General features: G+C 47.1%; 2 protein-coding genes across 4 annotated transcripts in view; one reads left to right on the top strand and one right to left on the bottom strand.

Annotated features, from left to right (window-relative positions):
* The window catches only part of PID1 (phosphotyrosine interaction domain containing 1), a 157,136-nt gene extending 142,628 nt beyond the window's left edge, over positions 1 to 14,508 (bottom strand). Inside the window, exon 1 of one of the 3 annotated variants that reach the window (XM_008165914.4) lies at positions 13,832 to 14,508. In XM_008165914.4, coding sequence (XP_008164136.1) covers positions 13,832 to 13,861 — 30 coding nt within the window. In that variant the 5' untranslated portion in view covers positions 13,862 to 14,508. Of the gene's footprint in view, positions 1 to 2,947; positions 3,080 to 13,831 lie in introns of those variants that run through there. The other 2 variants (XM_042853625.2, XM_065557963.1) reach the window with 2 other exon arrangements.
* Positions 14,453 to 17,484, top strand: LOC135973685 (uncharacterized). The gene is made up of 2 exons (XM_065557962.1): positions 14,453 to 15,932; positions 16,860 to 17,484. The coding sequence occupies exons 1-2, from the start codon at positions 15,530 to 15,532 to the stop codon at positions 17,360 to 17,362; spliced, it is 906 nt and encodes a 301-aa protein (XP_065414034.1). The 5' UTR covers positions 14,453 to 15,529; the 3' UTR covers positions 17,363 to 17,484.
* Positions 17,485 to 20,394: the final 2,910 nt, after the last annotated feature.

Genomic DNA, 20,394 nt, shown 5'->3' with positions numbered 1-20,394 from the left:
TCTGGGCCCTTTAAATCACCACAGGAGCCCTGCCGCCGCTACCCTGGGGCGGCAGGGCTCCAGCGGTGATTTAAAGGGCCCGGGGCTCCGTGGCAGCCAGTATGCCATGCCAAACTAGACCAGCTTCTCCAGCGGTGATTTAAAGGGCCAGAGGCTCTGGCCGCTGCGGGGAGCCCCTGCAGCAGGGCTCGGGCAGTGCTTTAAAGGGCCCGGGGCTCCCCACAGCAGCTGGAGTCCTGGGTCCTTTAAATCACCACCGAAGAAGCTGGTCTAGTCCAGCACGCTGTACCGGCTCTTGCCGGTATGCTGTACCGGACCATACAGGCTTACTTTCACCTCTGGGTTCCCTGGAGGTCTGGGTTGGAGGCATGAAGAAAGTGGTCACAAGCCTGAACTTCAGGACACTCAGCTTTCTTTCACAAAAATAGTCTCCATTCTCAATGTTGTTGGCAATTCTCATCAAATACCTTTGGACAAAATGCTTTCACATGAAGCAGGATTTGAAACTTGTCTGACATAATGCAGTCACAACTTCAATTGAATGTTCGAACACAAGGATGCTGTCAATTTCAAACTTTCAATGCTACTATGCCAATCTCACAGAAGTAACGGAGCTAGGCTTTAAATGCAAGTAGCTAAGTCACCAAAACTTAAATTACTAACTGGTCAAAACCTGTATTCAATTTCTTTTCTGAGAACAAAATTTCAGCAGTTTTACCATCAGTGAATTGATCTGATAATTTTTAAAGTAACAAATTTAATAATTCCAAGTCTTTGTACCATTTTACAGAAGTACTATCATTAAAATACAGAGCTGGCAAGTGCCAGCACGTTGTCAATTATTTGTTTTTAAGTTTATTAAATTTTGCGCATAGTGATTCCTGTTTCTTGCTCAACAGTTTCACTGTTTCACCTTCACTGGAACTGCAAACACATTGATTTCACTGCAGTTTCTACAAATGGGAATCCTCTGCTGAAATGATATTTTATAATTTCTCATATTCTGTTCTAAATACAAATGACTTTAATGCCTCTCTCTCCAACAATGGGAGCACCAAGTCACGAAAAGCTATGCCACAGCAAGACATGTTCCCTCTAACTTGATATCAAGACATCTTGCACTTAAAGTGTGTAATTAAAAACATTCCATTTTATAAAGTATACAGTGGCGACCCAAAAGACTATCAGTGCCATTAGCTGTAATGTTTTCAGCTGTTACGATAAGTGCAAATTAACTTTATTACACAATATCAAATGGCTGTGAAAAAAACAAGTATAATATATTGCTCAAAGGACTTTTCAACATCTGTGGACCAAATTCTCATCTCACTTATACAGACACATCCCAATTAAGTCATTGGGGTTGTACTAGCGTAAGCAAGAGGAGAATTTGAGCCTGGCCCATGGAATTCTAGGATGTATCCCAGTTCAAGTCCTGTCAATCAAACACTGAATCCTATTTCAAAGGAAATCTACAGTGCTTTCGACCAAGGATTAGAGACAGTACCATTGATCCTTTCTGCTGTTTGCCATCAGACAGCAGAAGAATAAAACCTACACAGATAAAATAGTAAGCTATTTAGACTCTGCATTCTTCAGTCCCTTGACTGCCTTCATTCAAGGAAACCATTGATTTTTGTCATCAGACAGATTGTCAGTTTCATAAACAGAAACTAGCAGTAGACGATAAACAAACCCTCATGATCATTTTCCAGAGGGCCTTCCACAAGGGAGCCACTGATTTTGATTTTCTTTGGTCATACATTACTTCCCCAAATTAGCACTTTTCAAGAGCCATTTATTTTCTACAATGCATAAATAAAGAGAAACACCCAAACTAAGTGGTGTCAGATGAGCTTTTCTGAATTCAGACAGCTCTGTTTTAAAGTTTTTTGACAGAAAATCCAGAAGCCAGATAATGCCAAAACCTGGGTGATAAAACATTCTGAACTGAGGAATCTATTTTGCCTCAGATTCAATTTCAAGCACTTTTCACTTTCCTCCTTGTAATAAGCAATTACAAAGTTTAATAAAACCTAAGTTCAAAGAGCAGGGTCAGCATGTTTTTGTCTTATAGCTATTTGTATTCATGATTAAATAATGCATCACACATTGTGTTTTTTTTGTTTGTTTTGATGAGTGTAGTTTACCTTAAATTGTTTGATAATACTTCAGAATATATTAGGAAATGTATTGTAGTACATTCTGTAAAAAAAACAAAAAAATAGTCTAGTAGTACAAGACCATACTACAGATGTCTGCTATTAAATTCTTGCTCATCTTTTGGTAAGAATTATCAGGTTCCAGATTAGCAGAGTGACCAGAAAAGTGCTACAGGAAAGCATTTGGCCTTTCCCATTTACTAATTATGACTCTTCACAGAATGATATTCTGAACTGGAAATAACAACACAGTACTAGTTTGGATGTTTTTGGGGGGCCAACAGGGGGAGGACAATGTATTTTACCGTCCGCCAGTGATTTGAGCCATGCCTAGAAGAAGAAAGAAGTCAAACAATGGAGATGGACAATTGCAATGGACAATCGTCAAAAAGGGATCTCCCATGTTGTTCAATTATACCAGATGCCTTTTAGTGCACCCAACTTGAAAACTTGAAGTAGATGCTGAAGCACTTTATAAAGTTATCGTTGATTTAGTTTCATTTCTACATCTATATTATTCAGGTTTATTTGCATGTCATTTGAATTCAGATTAATAGTTAATACAAAGTGAGAGATTTATAGAAGATCAAGTGCTTCCTGTATGGTATGAATTGCTTGCAAATGGTAAGTGTTAAGTGGAGCACTAGCAGAACTACTACTTCTCTCTCCTTTCCTACTCTAGGAGAAAATGTACCTGAATACTGTGGGTTTTACACACATGTAAATATAAGTAGGGAGAACCCAAAGGTTTACAAACAGCATGAATTAGGAAATTATGCACCTACTCAGATTTGCTACAATGACCAATCGGACCATGGGTAGTCAGGCCTAGCAGTTGAAACAAGAATTCAGCCTATTTGTTAGACCTGTGTCCAGGATGAGCTGACGGTCAGAAGACAAATGCCGGAGCCAGCAGGTAACCAGAGTCGTAGGCCACGGGAGGAGATGAGGATCAGTACCAGAGGGACAGAAGTCAAATGCCAAAGCCAGAGAGTAACCCAGAGTTGTAAGCCAAAGGTAGAGCAAAGGATCAAGGCCAGAAGGAAACAAGGGCTGGAGCCCAGAGCAGGCAGCAGGTGAAGCAGGAGCAGGTTCGGAAATAAGGCTGGAACAGGAGGAGCAGACGAGCACAGCTGCAGGTGTGGTACACATTGAGCAGCTGCTGATCTGCTGTGGCTTACAAGCAGGGCTGCTAAAGCAGCAGCCAATCAGATGCTGTGGCTACTCTGTCAGCTCTAAGGCAGTGCAGCTGGGTTCATTGATTACTTAGCAGCAGAGTTAGTCAGGGAGCAGGCCAGCACCTAGCCCTAGCAGGTCTGACCCTCAAGAGTTATCTACAAGCAATGTGTGGCATCATGATTCCAGAAGAATTTAGGTTTTATAACAAACACCATTCTTCTCAAAGGCAGGCAAATGGAACCGTACTAGACCCTTGATTGTTTTCAAAAACACTTTAGAACTCTGCATGATGAACAACAAAAATAGCTGCCCCAGAAATTACAGCCACAATAGGTTTCTGATCCTCACATTCTATGCCAGGAGCAGGAGGTATGTTTAGAAATAATTTAGAATGAAAGGTTTCGGAGAACTCCATGCATTGCTTGAAGTGGTATTACAGCTACAGACTATGGCCAATCTCATGAGCCTTCTGTTTACAACTATCAGTAAATTCTACAGCAAGTACCACTGCAAAGAGAGTACATGAGAAAATACAGCAAGCCAGAGGATTAAGGTGTTGCTGTATGCATAAGGGAAGAGCAAATTTTAAACAAATACATTGAACACCCCTTGATAAGCATTCCAAGAGAAAAGACAAGGTATGTTCATATTCCATGCTTCCCTTGACATTTTCTTGATAGAAAATGAAAGCAAATCAGAGGGACAATCAAAGACTAGGGATGAAGGGTGTTTTAAAAGAGACAGAGTCTAAGATCATTTTTACATAAGCATGATTAATAATATGTCTGTATGACCAGCAGTGTGGGTAATCATAATCACTTAAGCATCAGTGCATTTCTCTGCACAAGTGGCTTTGAAAAGTCATACAACATTACATGAGTTTGTGTCCACAATGTGCAAACAGTGCACTGTCCTATGCAATTACAAGAACTGTCACAGCTAAAAGCAGGGTAAAAGTGAAGATGTTCCTACAGGTGAAGGAATAAGGCACAGTCAAAACATGATCTTCCTATATCATATTTTCAAGGCAATTCCAAAAACTTGGATATTTAAGCATCGCTATCCTAATTTTTGTTAAATCCACTGAATTCAGGAAAAAAACTTCCAGCAACTGAAAATACATCAGACAATGAATGATTCTTCATTAAACAGGAGGGCAATAAGACAGGCCTCATTCTGAGAGAAGTGGAGCATAGAGTTGAGTGACAAAGAAAGCATTGGCCACGGCTCATTAAGCAGGAACAGAAATTTATGCCACATTATTACAAAAATTACACCTTTCAACAGCACATCAACCTTTCAACACTAGGCTGTCATGACAGTGCTAGGTACAAACTCAACATCTGTTGGAACTGCACTCACAACCATCTGTTCCAGAGGTATGAAGGTTACCAAATGAATTAGTTACATTTTCTGCAATCTGAATTTACCACAGACATTTTCATTGCCTTACTCTATCTCTGATGCCCTTATGCAATATGTGAGCTCTATTAATGACGTTATTACTGGTGTTGAGTGTAATTATTGCATAAGCAACAATCACACCTAAATTTCAAGAGAAAAATCAATGGAATGTGGGAGGGTTGATCATGTTAGAATAAATTGTAACTTTTATATGAGCTACCACATAACTGAAATGCATAGCTTTGTATGTAGTGTACGGTGGATACCAAATATATGCCACACACAAAGAGACAATCATTCTAATCCTGATAGAACACCCAGATACTAAGAGACTCATTCTGTTTAAAAAGTTCAAACTGGAAGATACAAATATTTTCTCAGCAATTTTACTTATTATTTTTTGATGTACCTCTGTACAGACTATACTTTACTAGTAGCAATTGTGAACTAATGCACATATACCTAGGGCACCATTTCTCAAATGCAGCCACCAGGGGGTTTCCCTGCAGCCACGGCAGTTTCCTGGGGGGGGGAGCCCCTCCCCTTCCTCCCTGTTGTTCCTGCATGTGCTGCCTCTCTGTAGACACAGGTAGGACACCCAACTCTTAGAGCAAGGGAGGAGGTGACCAGTGAGGCAGGCAGGAGCCTGGTGGAGGAGTAAGGAGGTGAGCGGCGAGCTTGCAGCAGGCGGGCAGGCTGCAAGCAGGGGAGTTAAGGAGGTGAGCAGTGAGGCAAGTGGCAGGGGAGTTAAGGAGGCGAGCAGCAAGTCTGCAGCAGAGTGAGCAGGTGGGCGTGGTGGAGGGGGTCTGGTTGCGAGCTGGGGGAGGTTAGGAGCCAAACAGCAGGTGAGCGGGGATGAGGAAGCAAGCAGTGAGGCAAGTGGTGGGCCCTTGCTGCGAGCGGCGGCGCGAGAAGGGGAGCAGTGAGCCACCAGCAAGCAGGGGTTCTCGCAGAAGGCCGGGGGTGTCCGTGGCAGGGGAGTGAGGAGACAAGTGGCAGGTGGGAGGGGTGAGAGGAGGCGAGTGGCAGGCGTGGGGGTGAGAGGAGGCGAGTGGCGGGTGCGTGGGCAGCAGGTGGAGCCCCCCTTTGGGGAGGCTAGCCCCCAACTCCACCCCTTCTGCCCACGGCCCCTCCCAGCAGCCGGAGCCCTGAGACCCCCTGCGGCTGGAGGGACAAGCCCCCATCTGGAGAAATCACAAGTGGGGTCCCCCCTTGCTTGGAGGAGCCCTGGGCTGGCCAAAGCCCCGAGACACACACACCCCTGCCCAAGGGAGCCCGGCCTCCCCGCCTCCTACCCGCAGCCAGAGAAGCTCCAGACCGGCCGAAGGCCGAGCCCCCACACACACACATCTGCCCAGAGGAGCCCCAGGCCAGCTGCAGCTATTCCTCCTCTCCTAGACCCAAGCTCTTGTATCCTCTTGATATCTCTGTCTTTCATCTCCTCGACTAACTACCACTGTAACTAACACTTTGAAAGCATGACTCCCTCCCCACCTCTGGTCTGACTGACTGTTCTTTGGATTTCCCTTGTATTTATTCAGATTGTAAACTCTTTGTAGCAGGGACTTACTCTCTTTACAATCTTCTGGCCTCATTGTTGGTGACTTCAACTTCTGTGCTGACATCCCATATGACTCCTTAGCATGCTGGCTCTTCACCCTCTCCTCCTGGTCTCTTTCAACACTGGATCAATTTTCCCACACACCAAAATGGCCCCTTCACTTGAGCTTGTCTTCACTAAATATAGTTCAATTTCTAATCCCTCAGTAGGTGATTTACTTTCGTCCGACCACCATCTTGTTTTCTTCAACATTGCCCATCCACCCCACACCCAACCCCTTGTCCATGGCCTCCAGTCCATCATTCTCCATGGCTTTCCAATGCATTCCTTCCTGCTAACTTTTATGTTGACTCAGATGTTGATTCACTCTGCCCCCCACCTTACACTCCTTTGCCCACTCTCCCACAACAAACACCTCCCAGTCAAATGCATCTCTCCCTCTGCATCCACATCCCCCTGATCATATTCCTGTACTGCTAGGCACCTCTGCACAAGACCACACAGAGTTCCTCCACTACGCATTTGCTCTCTCCTCCTTCAACTCTGTCATATTCCTAGACAAGCAATACTAATTCTCCACCCTCAGTGATTCCCTTTCCCACAAACTCAGAAGCCTATTCACCAGCTTTGACTCTCCTTATACCCTCCCCTGCCGTTGAGCCCTCCTCGTGCAGGCAGGCTATTGCCAATCTTTTCAGAGAAAAGAATGAGAAGATCTGAAATGATCTCATGCTCCCTCTCTTTTCTGCCTACACCCTTCAACACTTCCTTGTACTCCTCCCCCTTCCTCTAACTGCCTCCCCTCTCTTTAGCCTCTCACTCTCACTGTTTCCTACCCCTCACGATGCAAACATGCATGGTCTCTTCATCCTTACAAAAAAGTTTTATCCCAATTCCCTCTCCAGTTACCACCCTTTCTTCACTAACTTAACTGATTGCACCACCTACAATTACTTTCTTCAGTTTCTCTCCATCCTTGCTCCCCTCCCATAAGCTTCTGTCCTCCATTCCACTGAAACCATTCTCATTGAGTTCTCCAATAATCTCCTCTTCAGATCTCTATGACTTCCCTTTAGATACTCTGAACAGCACCAATCACTTCTTCCTTCTTACAATTTTGTTCTTGCTTGGTGTTCATGACTCTGACCTCTCATGGTACTCCTACCTTTCTGAACACTTAATTTTCACCAGCTCGTCCTCTTAACTCCCATTCTCAGTTAGGGTCTCATAGGGCTCCCCCCTTAGCCCAGACATCATCTCCAGGTAGTCCCCTTGTCTAGGTGATCTCATCCACTCACACAGATGCAACTACCATAGTCATGCTGATGATTCACAAACTGCCTCTCCAGTCCTGACCTGTCTCCTGCCATCAAATCCCTGATCTCGGTCTGCCTCCGACATCTCATCATGGATGTCTTGCTAACAATTTAACATAAACAAAACTGAGATTCACGTCATCTCTGCTCCCTCGCTGCAAATTGTCAGTTGACAATGGCTAGGCAGGTGGCTAGCAAGGATTACTATATTATAGGCAGGGCTAGCATCCCTTTGTGTCAGGGATGTGTCTTTTGCCGTCCCAATAAAAATCCACTCAAAATTGGCCATGTTATAAGCCTTTGAAAAAATCTCAGTTTGCACATGCTCTGTAGAGACTTATTAGAGATTAGCAGCTAAATTCTCAAAGATTCAATCCCCTCTCATCTCCCATGTGCTGGCTGGACTGGGTATGCACCACCCCCACAGTGTGACTGAGCATGATCCAGCCCAGAGCTGCAGGGGCTGTGAGAAGCATGTTCCCTGCAACTGCTACTCTTAGCTGCTGCGCCCCTCTGCAGCTGCAGGAGCAGGAACTGAGAACAGGGAGACTCTCGCTCCTGTGCTCTCAATTTCTGCACCACTGGCCCCCAGGCAACGTGGAGGAGGGCTCAGTCTAATTAAAAAGCGGGGGGGAAGAGAACTGGACCTCTGGGGTGATAAAGAGAGAAGACTGGGACATGGACCCCGGGGCAGAAGTGAGAAAACGATATTGGAAAAGAAGTTGAAGGTGGGGGAACACTAGGATTGGAAACAAGTAGTGGAGAGGGACAGTAAGACTGGATATGGAGTCTGTGCGAACAGGAGATTGTGACAAGGAAACGGGGGGGGGGGGGAAGAGGGTTGAGTCTGTGATCAGATGAAGATCCCAGGGTAGGGAGACTGGGACAAAGCATCTGGGTGGCGAAGACTGAAAATGGTAGCGGAGAAGGGAGGAGACTGAGATCAGATGAGGCACCAAGGGCTGGGAGGAAGGATGTAGGCAGACTGGTTGGGCAAAGAGCCTAGGATGAGGCACCTGGAATGGGGAGCCAGGATAGGAAGAGACTGGGACTAAGATAAGGAGCCTGGGAGGGCAGCTTTAGAGCCTGACTAAATGAGCAGGCTAGGACTGGAATATGGAGCTGGGATGTTGGGGTGAAGAGATAGGACTGGAACAGGGACATGCTAGAAGGGCAGAAGGAATCAGGCTTGGAAGGAACAGAAGCAGAAGGGTCTGTGACAGTGGCATAGCCAGGGTCTAAGTGTAGGGGGAGCAAACATAAAAAAGGCGCCCTCCCTTAGCTCCTCCCGTTTCCCCCCCAGATTAACCCCGGGGCCCGGCTCAGGACTCCTGCAGGCTTCCCAGGGGTGCAGATACCCCCGTCCCCCCGCGGTCCCGGGAGAGTCTCTCCTGCCCAGCCCACTCTGCAGGTGTCCCTCGCCAGGCTGCGCCGCCCGGCCCCACCCACGGGGTCCTGTCCCCCCCCCCGCTCCAGGCTCCTGCGCCGCGCCAGGGCCTCCCATCCAGACAGCGCGGCCTGCACCCCTGCCCTGCGGGCCCGGCCCCGGGGAGCCCCTCGCCCAGAGGGGACCCCCCAGTGCAAGGCACCGGACCCCCGCCGCTCATCTTCTGTCCTGCGCCACTGCCTGTCCCCAGCCGATCCCGGCCCCACGCTGCGGGCGTATCCCAGCTCCAGCTCGGGGCGGGGAGCGCTTGGCCACCGAGCCCTGAGCCACCGCAGGAGGTGGCTGCGCCTGCGGTGATGTTGGGGCCGCGTGAGGGGCGACGGCCGAGGAGCCGGCCCCCTCACTCCTCCGGCCGTGCTGCCCCCAGCGCCAGCCTGGCAGGCGCCGCTTTTGGGAAATGTGCTGAGGGGAAGCAGCTGCTTCCCCTGCACCCCGCTAGCTACGCTACTGTGATTGCTAGAGAAAACTCTCTTCCAGAACCTGAAATGGAACCCAAGAAATCCATGTCTTATCACTCCTCTGCTGTGAGCAAATACCTATGAACCCACTGGTAAAGTGCTCCATCTCCTGCTCTGCTGCTAGTCCACATACAGCAGAGGTCCCCAAACTCTGGTGGGGGCACAGAGGAATGTTCGGGGGGGGGCCATGCAATGGGGCCCGGGCCAACCCACACAGGGGGCAGGGAGGGAGCACCATCCAGCCCCACTCTACCCCCAGCCCAACCCCAGACCCAAGCCATAGCTCCACTCAACCCTGCTCTTCCTGTAGCCCAGCTCTGCCCTCCAAAAAACAAACAAAAAAACTATGTTAAAACAACATTATTTACATTGCAAAGTCAAGAGTTCAAAAGTTAGGAAACAACAGATTTATGATTGCCCATGCGACCTTATTTCTATCCCATTGTATGTATACATTATGACACAGTCTTTAATTACATAATTACACACTGTTTTTCTGCAGGATGGACGGTGCTCACTGAATGAGTAGCTATTAAATATTTTGTTTTATCCTAATTGCTCAATGTATGGCCCCATGGCTTATTTACTACCCACTACTCAAACCCTTCTCTGAATACAGAATTATTAATTTCCTCATGGGCTTTTCTATACACTTATCACTATAGGAGCTTACTGCTCCACAAACATCAATGAATTTCTTTCCACAACAGCCCTGTTAAGTGAAGTAGTAGTATTATCCCTATTTCACAGACAGACAGGGAATTAAGGTATAGAGAGATTAAGGTTGAAAGTCTCCACTAATTCAGGATGCCCAATTTGTGAAGCCTAGGGCCTGATTATTCAGAAGAGTTAGCATTCTATAGCATTTTATATTTGCAAAGCACAGCTCCCAGCTGCAGCTGTGAGTATTCAGCACTTTGGCAAATCAGACTTCAGGTGCCTCAGATTGGGCACCTAGAGAAAATGAGGAATACCCAATTAGTGATCATCTATAAAAAGTTTGCTTTACATGACTTTACTTTAGCACCAAATAGGGACTTAGTCTCATTCATTACACACTTTTCACATTCTGCAACAAATGAAATAGGGGTCATACGAACAAGTCTCCTTCATTACATAACCCTCAGCCCTCCCTAGGATAGGTCCATCCTGTGTGATGAATGAGACAGGAGTTCTATGGAACAAATGGCCAGGTATAATGAAAATACAGACTGTATCCTAATACACATGCACAAAGGGGCTAAATAAAAGTTTCACAAGCATTTCTTACTTTGGAGTGCTTGATTCTGCAACCTAACATTCTTTAAATATAATGTTGTATATATTTATGCTATGGTATTAATCTTATTTTATATTTTAGACACCTTCTAATTCTACAAAGTGTGCACTCAGCCAATCTAGGTAATCACCTTTTCATTCGTTATGCCCATTCATTACACCTGGTTTTAATTTAGGCCCCTACCATGCATATGCTCAGTTTTATGCAGTGTGAGTAGCCCTATTGACTTCATTGAGACTACTTACAGTATGTCAAGTTCAGCATGTGCAAAAGTCTTTGCAGGATCAGGGCCTGAGACTAAGTTCTTCAGGGCAGATATTGTCTTTTACTATGTGTTTATAAAGAGTCTGCACAATGGGGCATCTAGTTATTACTGGAGAATGAATAAATAAATAAATAAACAACATGCCACCATGATTAATTTCATTCCCAAGTCACATTTCAGGCACACACTAAGTCAAAGGTTCCTATCCATTGAAATTGCATTCCTTGGTCTGGCTAAGAAGCATGGATTATTACTGTTACTGACTGGTGGAGATTAAAACTCCTAAAGACTTGATCATACTTGGCTTTAATATCAAATCAGAGCAAGTCTTTGAATTTTCTGCTCTCTGGTATCAAAACAAGTCTTTAATTCCAATTGCAGAAGTAATAAAAATATTTTAATATGTTCAACTATTTCTCATTAGATATTTGTTTTGGAAACTGTATGAAGTTGCTATAGTGAAACTGCAAAGTAAGCTTTATTTTCTGCAAGTCTCAAGTTTCCATATGTATTTATTTATATGAATTTATTAATAAAATATATTTAAGAATAAGGGGACATGCTTCAGACAGGTAGGCGTAAAACTAGATCTACTAGCTTTGGTTTGGTTTGCAGGCACACTATTTCCCATCATGCTACCATCCCTCCACACTTCCTTCCTGCTCTCTTGTCACGAGAGGAGTGTTGAAATATATAAAGACTTCTGAATTCCAAAGTGGCAAGAAAGCAAAATTCTTATATATTTCTTTAGCCTGCCTGGTCATAAGAAAGAAGAATAGACACAGACAGACACACACACACACACCTTCAGATTTGCTGTTGGCAGGTTGCCTTCCAGAAAAGCTAGCTGTAAAATTGTTTTAAATCTTTCATTTTAAGGATCTTACAGCGGTTTTAGGGTCAGGAGACTAGTTACTGTACAATAATGTTTAAGGTAGACTACATTTTGCATCTGTCAACTCTGTCAGTGTCCCATTAATGGTATTTTTCATAAGATTTTATAAAATTTAACCATTGTCTTTAATGAGGCAGGCCCTTTCTTCATTATATCACAAATTTTATATAAACTGATTTAAGAAAAGACTACTAACATGACAAAGAATACAACAAGAAGCACTAGAAGCAACAGTTGTATAGCCAAATAATCATGGAATGAAAGCTGATATTTCTAATATGGAAATATCACAAAGCAGAATATATGCCAGAATAGTTCAGTTGCCAAGTGTCATGGGCTTTGGAACCCACACACTTCCCTAAGTAAAACATGCTGCGCATGAATAACTTAAATAGATAAAAAAAAATCAAACACATTCAGAAGAGCAAGAACCCAAAGTCACAAAGAAAGCACATCAAAGAATTTTGACTACTACCATGACACGATCTTCAAAGTGATGCTGCATCAATACCTCTCTCTCTCTCACACACACACAGGCCTTTATAGATAAGTGAAAAGTTAAAATAAGCTTACATTGCACTCAGTTAGGTGCTGTATGAATGCAGATTTGTATTCAAATAAGGCCTTTCAGGACATTTATTAATATCACCTTAGCATCTCAGAGTAGAGTTCCTTATTTGAGGTTTGATTATTTGCAACAAATATGTAAATACGTTATCCCACCCCATTTATAATCTCCCTTGAAATTTAGAGCATCCGTGATCTAGTTGGAATCTTCAGTATTACAAAGATACTGATACCCTCTAAACAGGTCGCTCCGCACTGCAAAAATGAATTCAGTTTGTGAACTTTACTTACCACTTTTCATGAGGATTATATGTTTACTTACTGATCTCTGAACTTCAAGTTAAATCATTATTTTGCATGCCTCAATAATGCTGCCTGTCCCCTCCCTTCAGTATATTTTCTTTTTGCCCTATGCCTTCAAATGTATACTGCCTTAAAGGTTGTTTTATTTTGCCACTTAAACAGTTCTTCAAAGTTTACTATGAGATTTAATGCTGCTTTAGGCATTCCAAAAAGTTTGTCTGTGGGATTGTGTAAATTCATCTGGCAATCTGTCTGGCTGACCATCTGGAGAACATTTCAGAGCAAAAAACATGGAGCAAACCCTGCAGTAAGGACAACCCTGGGCCTGAGCCCCCTGAGACCTTAATACGTGTCACTGATGACTCCTGCAAATAACTAGACCGTCCAATTTTCAGTATTGCTCAACCCCAAATACTCTCCTGCACCCGCCATCCAAATCCCATTAAACAAACATTTTCCTGTTTGTATGCAGGAGTCAATGAATTGGCTAACCCAATATCTGACTAGTTTTGATTCTTTATAAACTTTTCCCCTTAAAAAGAAAGAAAGGAATGGAGAGGAGTTGCAATAACCAGAAAGAAAATTAAAATCCTATTTTCAGGATGAGCATAAATTTAGAGAGATAACATAATAAATGCAAACCCAAAGATTTTCAAATCATCTGTTCTTTCTTTGTAAAAGACAAAAACAAAAAATAAACAAACAAACAAAAACTACACCCACATCTGGATTCAAGAAACCCAACCCCGGACCTGTAAATCCTGTCAGTGGAATGCAATGTTAAATTGTTGGGCAGAACTACACACAGAGAGACCAGATGAAAGTTGTAAGCGTGATCTAGGCACGGCCATGGGGGTGGCGGGGAACGAATTCAAAACAAGGTCTTACCAATGCCCCCTGCATATTTTTGACACAAACCCTACAATCACATGATCATGTTCCTTTACAGAAACGCCAGCCCCGCCTCAGTTTCTCCTCCTGCCCGCCTCTCTTACCTGCAGTCTCTCGGTTGCCGGCTGCCACATATTTCACCCTGTCTGGTGCTGCGGCGGAGAGGAGGACACTGTTGATTGCGAGCTGGGGTTCAGTTCTCCAGGCTCGCTCACATCTGTTTGGGGGTGGCAGCGAGGTGCGTTCAGTCCTTCAGCAGCCGGGGGACTGGCCAGTGCCCAGCCAGGGACAGACTCCAGCTGCGGGAAGCCTGGTAACTTGCCCCCCCGGGTTCTCCGCCTGCTCCTCTGCTAGCCGCGCTGAGCTGTCCTATTGCACCAGCGAACGGGACGCTGAGCTCCGCCGGCGGCCCCCCAGTGCAGCAGCAGCGACAGCAGCAGCGCCTCGGCCTCTGGTCCCTCCCACGGTCCCGCCCCCGCTAGCCAGCGCATCTCTGATGAGTCCCCCTCACCCTCCTCTTCCTCCTTCCCCACCGCCAAGCCGGGCTACGCTCCAGTGCTCCGGACTCGAGCCCTGCGCGGAGACTCAGCTTGCTGCAGACGTGGGAGGGGGGCTGCTGCAGCCGTGCACAAATGCATGAGATTTTTGGCATGGGTGAGACACGTATCACCCGTTTCAAACCAATCTTTGTATTATGGCATGACTGAGCGTCTGCAAGACTCCGAAGCCACGCTCCGTGTGTCAGGCAGAGCGTCCCAACAATAGCGCAGCTGCTTGCTCTGCAGGATATGTTGTTATGACATATATGATATGTTTAGCATGCATCTTGCCTTCTGCTGTGGCACACATGAGATATATATGTATAGCATCCATCCTGTTTCTGTTATGACATATGTGATATATAGCCTTAGTACTGAGAGGTTCAAATCATAGGCATCTCCCAGCACCATGAGATATACAGTGTATGTGTATTTAGTATTCTTGACTTGCATGGCATATTTAGCATGCAGCACATTTTTATATCCACGCTATAAACAGCATTTATACTTTTGGATGCAGGACACCCTTTTGGCAATTAAAAAATGAGAATAACTTTAAAATTAGGATTATATTTTACAGAATGTTTGCTCACGTTTCAGATAAATAAAGTAGATTGATTATGTTCAGTTGTAACATGAGCACCTACTGAAACTTCTCATCCATTCCATGTGGAACAGTAGTTGAGTGTAACAGAGACATCTACTGGCTAGTGGTGTAGCATGTTTTCTGAGGCCTGGTCTACACTACGAGTTTAGGTCGAATTTAGCAGCGTTAAATCGAATTAAGCCTGGACACGTCCACATGACGAAGCCCTTTTTTTCAACTTAAAGGGCCCTTTAAACCGGTTTCTTTACTCAACCTCCGACAAGGGGCTTAGCGCTAAAATCGGCCTTTGCAGGTCGGATTTGGGATAGTGTGGACGGAATTTGACGTTATTGGCCTCCGGGAGCTATGCCACGGTGCTTCCTTGTGACCGCTCTGGACAGCGCTCTCAACTCAGATGCACTGACCAGGTAGACAGGAAAAGCCCCACAAACTGTTGAATTTCATTTCCTGTTTGCCCAGCGTGGAGAGCACAGGCGACCACACAGAGCTCATCAGCACAGGTAACCATGATGGAGTCCCAGGATCGCAAAAGAGCTCCAGCATGGACAGAACGGGAGGTATGGGATCTGCTTGCCATATGGGGAGACTAATCAGTGCTAGCTGAACTCCGTAGCAGTAAACAAAATGGCAAAATATTAGAAAAAGTCTCAAAGGCCATGAAGGACAGAGGCTATAACAGGGACGCACAGCAGTGCCGCGTGGAAATTAAGGAGCTAAGGCAAACCTACCACAAAGCCAGAGAGGCAAACGGAAGGTCCAGGGCAGAGCCGCAAACATGCCGCTTCTACGCGGAGCTGCATGCCATGCTAGGGGGTTCAGCCACCACTACCCCAACCGTGTGCTTTGACTCCATCAATGGAGAATCACGCAACAGGGAAGCGGGTTCCGGGTACAAGGAAGATGATGATGAAGACAATGAAGATAGCTCACAGCAAGAAAGCGGAGAAACCGGTTTCCCCAGCAGCCAGGATATGTTTATCACCCTGGACCTGGAACCAGTAACCCCCAAACTCACCCAAGGCGTGCTCCCAGACCCTGAGGGCGCACAAGGGACCTCTAGTGAGTGTACCTTTGTAAATATTACACATGGTTTAAAAGCAAGCGTGTTTAATGATTAATGATTAATTTGCCTTGGCAATCGCGGCCAGTACAGCTACTGGAAAAGTCTGTTAACATGTATGGGGATGGAGCGGAAATCCTCCAGGGACATCTCCAGAAAGCTCTCCTTCATGTACTCCCAAAGCCTTTGCAAAAGGTTTCTGGGGAGGGCTGCCTTATCCCGTCCGCCATGGTAGGACACTTTACCACGCCAGGCCAGTAGCACGTAGTCTGGAATCATTGCATAACAAAGCATGGCAGCGTATGGTCCCGGTGTTTGCTGGCTGCAGACAACATCCATTCCTTATCTCTCTGTTATCCTCAGGAGAGTGATATCATTCATGGTCACCTGGTTGAAATGGGGTGATTTTATTAAGGGGACATTCAGAGGTGCCCGTTCCTGCTCGGCTGAACAGAAATGTTCCCCGCTGTTAGCCACGCGGTGGGGGGGGAGGGGTGAAGTGATCATCCCAGAGAATTGGGTGCGTGGGGGAGGGGGTAGTTGGGTTTGTGCTGCATGTTAACCCGGAAACTGCAGCCCCTCCTTTTACATTGCAAACCCATTTTAAATGGCCAACCCAATGGGGGCTTGGTATGGGAAATGAGGGCGCTACTGTTTGAAACCATTCCCACATGTTAAGAAGTTTAAAAAAGCCAAAAGACTGTGGCTTACCATGGCTGCCTGCAAGCCGAAATCTGTTGTCTGACACTGCGTGAGTGATCTCTCACACCAAAGCGGCAGGCCCTCAATACAAGAGGAAAAATGCGACCTTGTAACGAAAGCACATGTGCTGTGTAATGTGAACAGCAAAATTTAACGTGAAAGAGTGTACCCATTGTTCTCTAAAATGTGTCTTTTTTAACCACCTCTCCCTTTTCCTCCACCAGCTGCAAATGTTTCTCCTTCACAGAGGCTAGTGAAGATTAGAAGGAGAAAACGGCGGACTCGGGATGATATGTTCTCGGAGCTCCAGATGTCCTCCCACGCTGACAGAGCACAGCAGAATGCGTGCAGGCAGTCAATGTCAGAGTGCAAAAAAGCACAATATGAACGAGAGGAGAGGTGGTGGGCTGAATCGCGGGCTGAAGAGAGCAAGTGGCAGGCTGAAGAGGGTAGGTGGCGTCAGCTTGCTGACAGAAGGCAAGAGTTGATGCTCCGGCTGCTAGAGCATCAAACTGATATGCTCCAGCGTATGGTTGAGCTGCAGGAAAGGCAGCAGGAGCAGAGACCGCCGCTACAGCCCCTGTGTAACCAACAGCCCTCCTCCCCAAGTTCCATAGCCTCCTCACCCAGACGCCCAAGAACGCGGTGGGGGGGCCTCTGGCCACCCCGTCACTCCACCCCAGATGATTGCCTGAGCATCAGAAGGCTGGCCTTCAATAAGTGTTAAAGTTTTAAACTGTAGTGTGTCCTTTTCCTTCCCTCCTCCCCCACCCCTCCCGGGCTACCTTGGCAGTTATCCCTCTAGTTGTGTGATGAATTAATAAAGAATGCATGAATGTGAAGTAACAATGACTTTATTGCCTCTGCAAGCGGTGCTCGAAGGGGGGAGGAGAGGAGAGGGAAGGGTGGTTAGTTTACAGGGAAGTAGAGTGAACCGAGGGGGTGGAGGCGGAGGGTTCATCAAGGAGAAACAAACAGAAGTTTCACACTGTAGCCTGGCCAGTCACAAAACTGGTTTTCAAAGCTTCTCTGCTGCGCACCGCGCCCTGCTGTACTCTTCTAACCGCACTGGTGTCTGGCTGCACGTAATCAGCGGCCAGGCGATTTGCCTCAACCTCCCACCCCGCCATAAATGTCTCCCCCTTACTCTCACAGATATTGTGGAGCCAGGGCCGGCTCTAACTTTTTTGGTGCCCCAGGCAAAAAAGAAGAGCGCCGCCCCGCCGTAACACCCCACTCCCAGAGTCGAGCCACCCAAACCCATCCCTCCCCCCAGCACCACTCCGCCCAAACCCCCCCAAGCACCTCGCCGGGTTGCCCAAACCCCCCGAGCGCCGGGCCGGGCCGGCCAAACCCCCGCAACCCCCGAGCGCCACGCTGGCCGGCCAGCCAAACCCCTGCCCCCCGAGCGCCACGCCGGGCAAACCCCCTCCCAAGCCCGCACTGGGCCGGCCAAACCCCCGCCCCCCGGAGCGCCGTGCTGCGCTGCGCCTCGCCGGGCCGCCCAAATACCCCAGAGCGCCATGCCAGCCAAACCCCCGCCCCCCCTCCGAGCGCTGCACTGCCGAAACAACCCCCGCGCTGTCCGGCCAAAACAAAAAAACAACCCAAAAAAACCCCTCGAGCGCCGCCCCGCCGAACAAAAACAAAACAAAACACCGCGAGCACCCCCAGCCACCCCAACATTGGCCGCCCCAAGCATGTGATTGGTCGGCTGGTGCCTGGAGCCGGCCCTGTGTGGAGCGCACAGCAAGCAGCAATAACAATTGGAATATTGGCTTCGCTGAGGTCTATCCGAGTCAGTAAACTGCGCCAGTGCGCTTTTAAACTTCCAAAGGCACATTCCACCACCATTCGGCACTTGCTCAGCCTATAGTTGAACAGGTCCTGACTACTGTCCAGGCTGCCTATGTACGGCTTCATGAGCCATGGCATTAAGGGGTAGGCTGGGTCCCCAAGGATAACGATAGGCATTTCAACATCCACAACGGTTATTTTCTGGTCCGGGAAGAAAGTTCCTTCCTCCAGCTTTTGAAACAGACCAGAGTTCCTGAAGATGCGAGCATCATGTACCTTTCCCAGCCATCCCATGTTGATGTTAGTGAAACGTCCCTTGTGATCCACCCGGGCTTGCAGCAGCATTGAAAAATACCCCTTGCGGTTTATGTACTTTGTGGCTTGGTGCTCCGGTGACAAGATAGATGAAACCCATATCCCTATCACCCCACCACAGTTTGGGAATCCCATTGCAGCAAAGCCATCCACTATGACCTGCACGTTCCCCAGAGTTACTACCCTTGATATCACCAGGTCTTTGATTGCGTTGGCTACTTGGATCACAGCAGCCCCCACCGTAGATTTGCCCACTCCAAATTGATTCCCGACTGACCGATAGCTGTCTTCTGGCATTGCAAGCTTCCACAGGGCTATCGCCACTCGCTTCTCAACTGTGAGGGCTGCTCTCATCCTGGTATTCTGGCGCTTCAGGGCAGGGGAAAGCAAGTCACAAAGTTCCATGAAAGTGCCCTTACGCATGCGAAAGTTTCGCAGCCACTGGGAATCGTCCCACACCCGCAACACGATGCGGTCCCACCAGTCTGTGCTTGTTTCCCGGGCCCAGAATCGGCATTCCATGGCATGAACCTGCCCCAGTAAACCATGATTTGCACATTGCTGGGGCCTGTACTTTGTGAGAGGTCTATGTCCATGTCAATTTCCTCATCACTCTCGTAGCCACGCTGCAATTGCTGCAATCGCCTCCTCGCCTGGTTTTGCTTTGGCATGTTCTGGTTCTTCATATACTCCAGGACAATGTGTGTAGTGTTCATAGTGCTCATAATTGCCATGGTGATCTGAGTGGGCTCCATGATCCCAGTGCTATGGCGCCTGGGCTGAAAAAAGGCACGAAACTATTGTCTGATGGAGGGAGGGAGGGGTGAGTGACGACATGGCTTATAGGTACAGGGAATTAAAATCAACAAAGGTGACTGTGCATCAGGGAGAAACACAAACAACTGTCACACAGAATGGCCCCCCCAAAGATTGAACTCAAAACCCTGGCTTTAGCAGGCCGTTGATTTCACGGAGGGAGGGGGAAGCAAATGAATACAGAACAAATCTGGTCCATCTATTTTTTACATCTTAAGCTGGCAGCAGACGGTGCAGCATGACTGATAGCCATCGGCATCTTCTGGGTGCTTGGCAGAAAATGCTGTATTACGACTGCTAGCCATCATCGTCAAGACGGTTCAATAGGACTGCCGGCAGGAATGAGTCTCTAGGAGACAAAACATGTCTGCCCATGTGCCTCTGACCAAACTCACTGAGGAATATGACAATGACGGATATCAATCGTAATACACCATCCACTGCCAAAAGGCAAGGAGCTGCTGCTGTATAGCAATGCAGCCCCACGTCTGCCAGCACCCAGATAGCCGATGACGGCTACCAGTCATACTGCACTGTCTACTGCCAAAAGGCAATTAGCTGCTGCTGTGTAGCAATGCAGTACCACGTCTGCCGGCACCCAGATGACATATGGTGACGGTGAGCTGAGCTGAGCGGGCTCCATGCTTGGCGTGGTATGTTGTCTGTACAGGTAACACAGGTAAAAAGGTGCAAATCGATTGTCTGCTGTTGCTCTGACGGAGGGGGAGGGGCCTGATGACATGTACCCAGAACCCCCCGCGACACTGTTTTTGCATCATCAGGCATTGGGATCTCAACCCAGAATTCCAATGGGTGGCGGAGACTGTGGGA

This window comes from Chrysemys picta, chromosome 9, assembly GCF_011386835.1.
Source record: "Chrysemys picta bellii isolate R12L10 chromosome 9, ASM1138683v2, whole genome shotgun sequence".
Lineage (NCBI taxonomy): Eukaryota > Metazoa > Chordata > Testudines > Emydidae > Chrysemys > Chrysemys picta.
The sequence above is the reverse complement of the archived record's forward strand: the minus strand, read 5'-3'. Positions and strand labels throughout refer to the sequence as shown.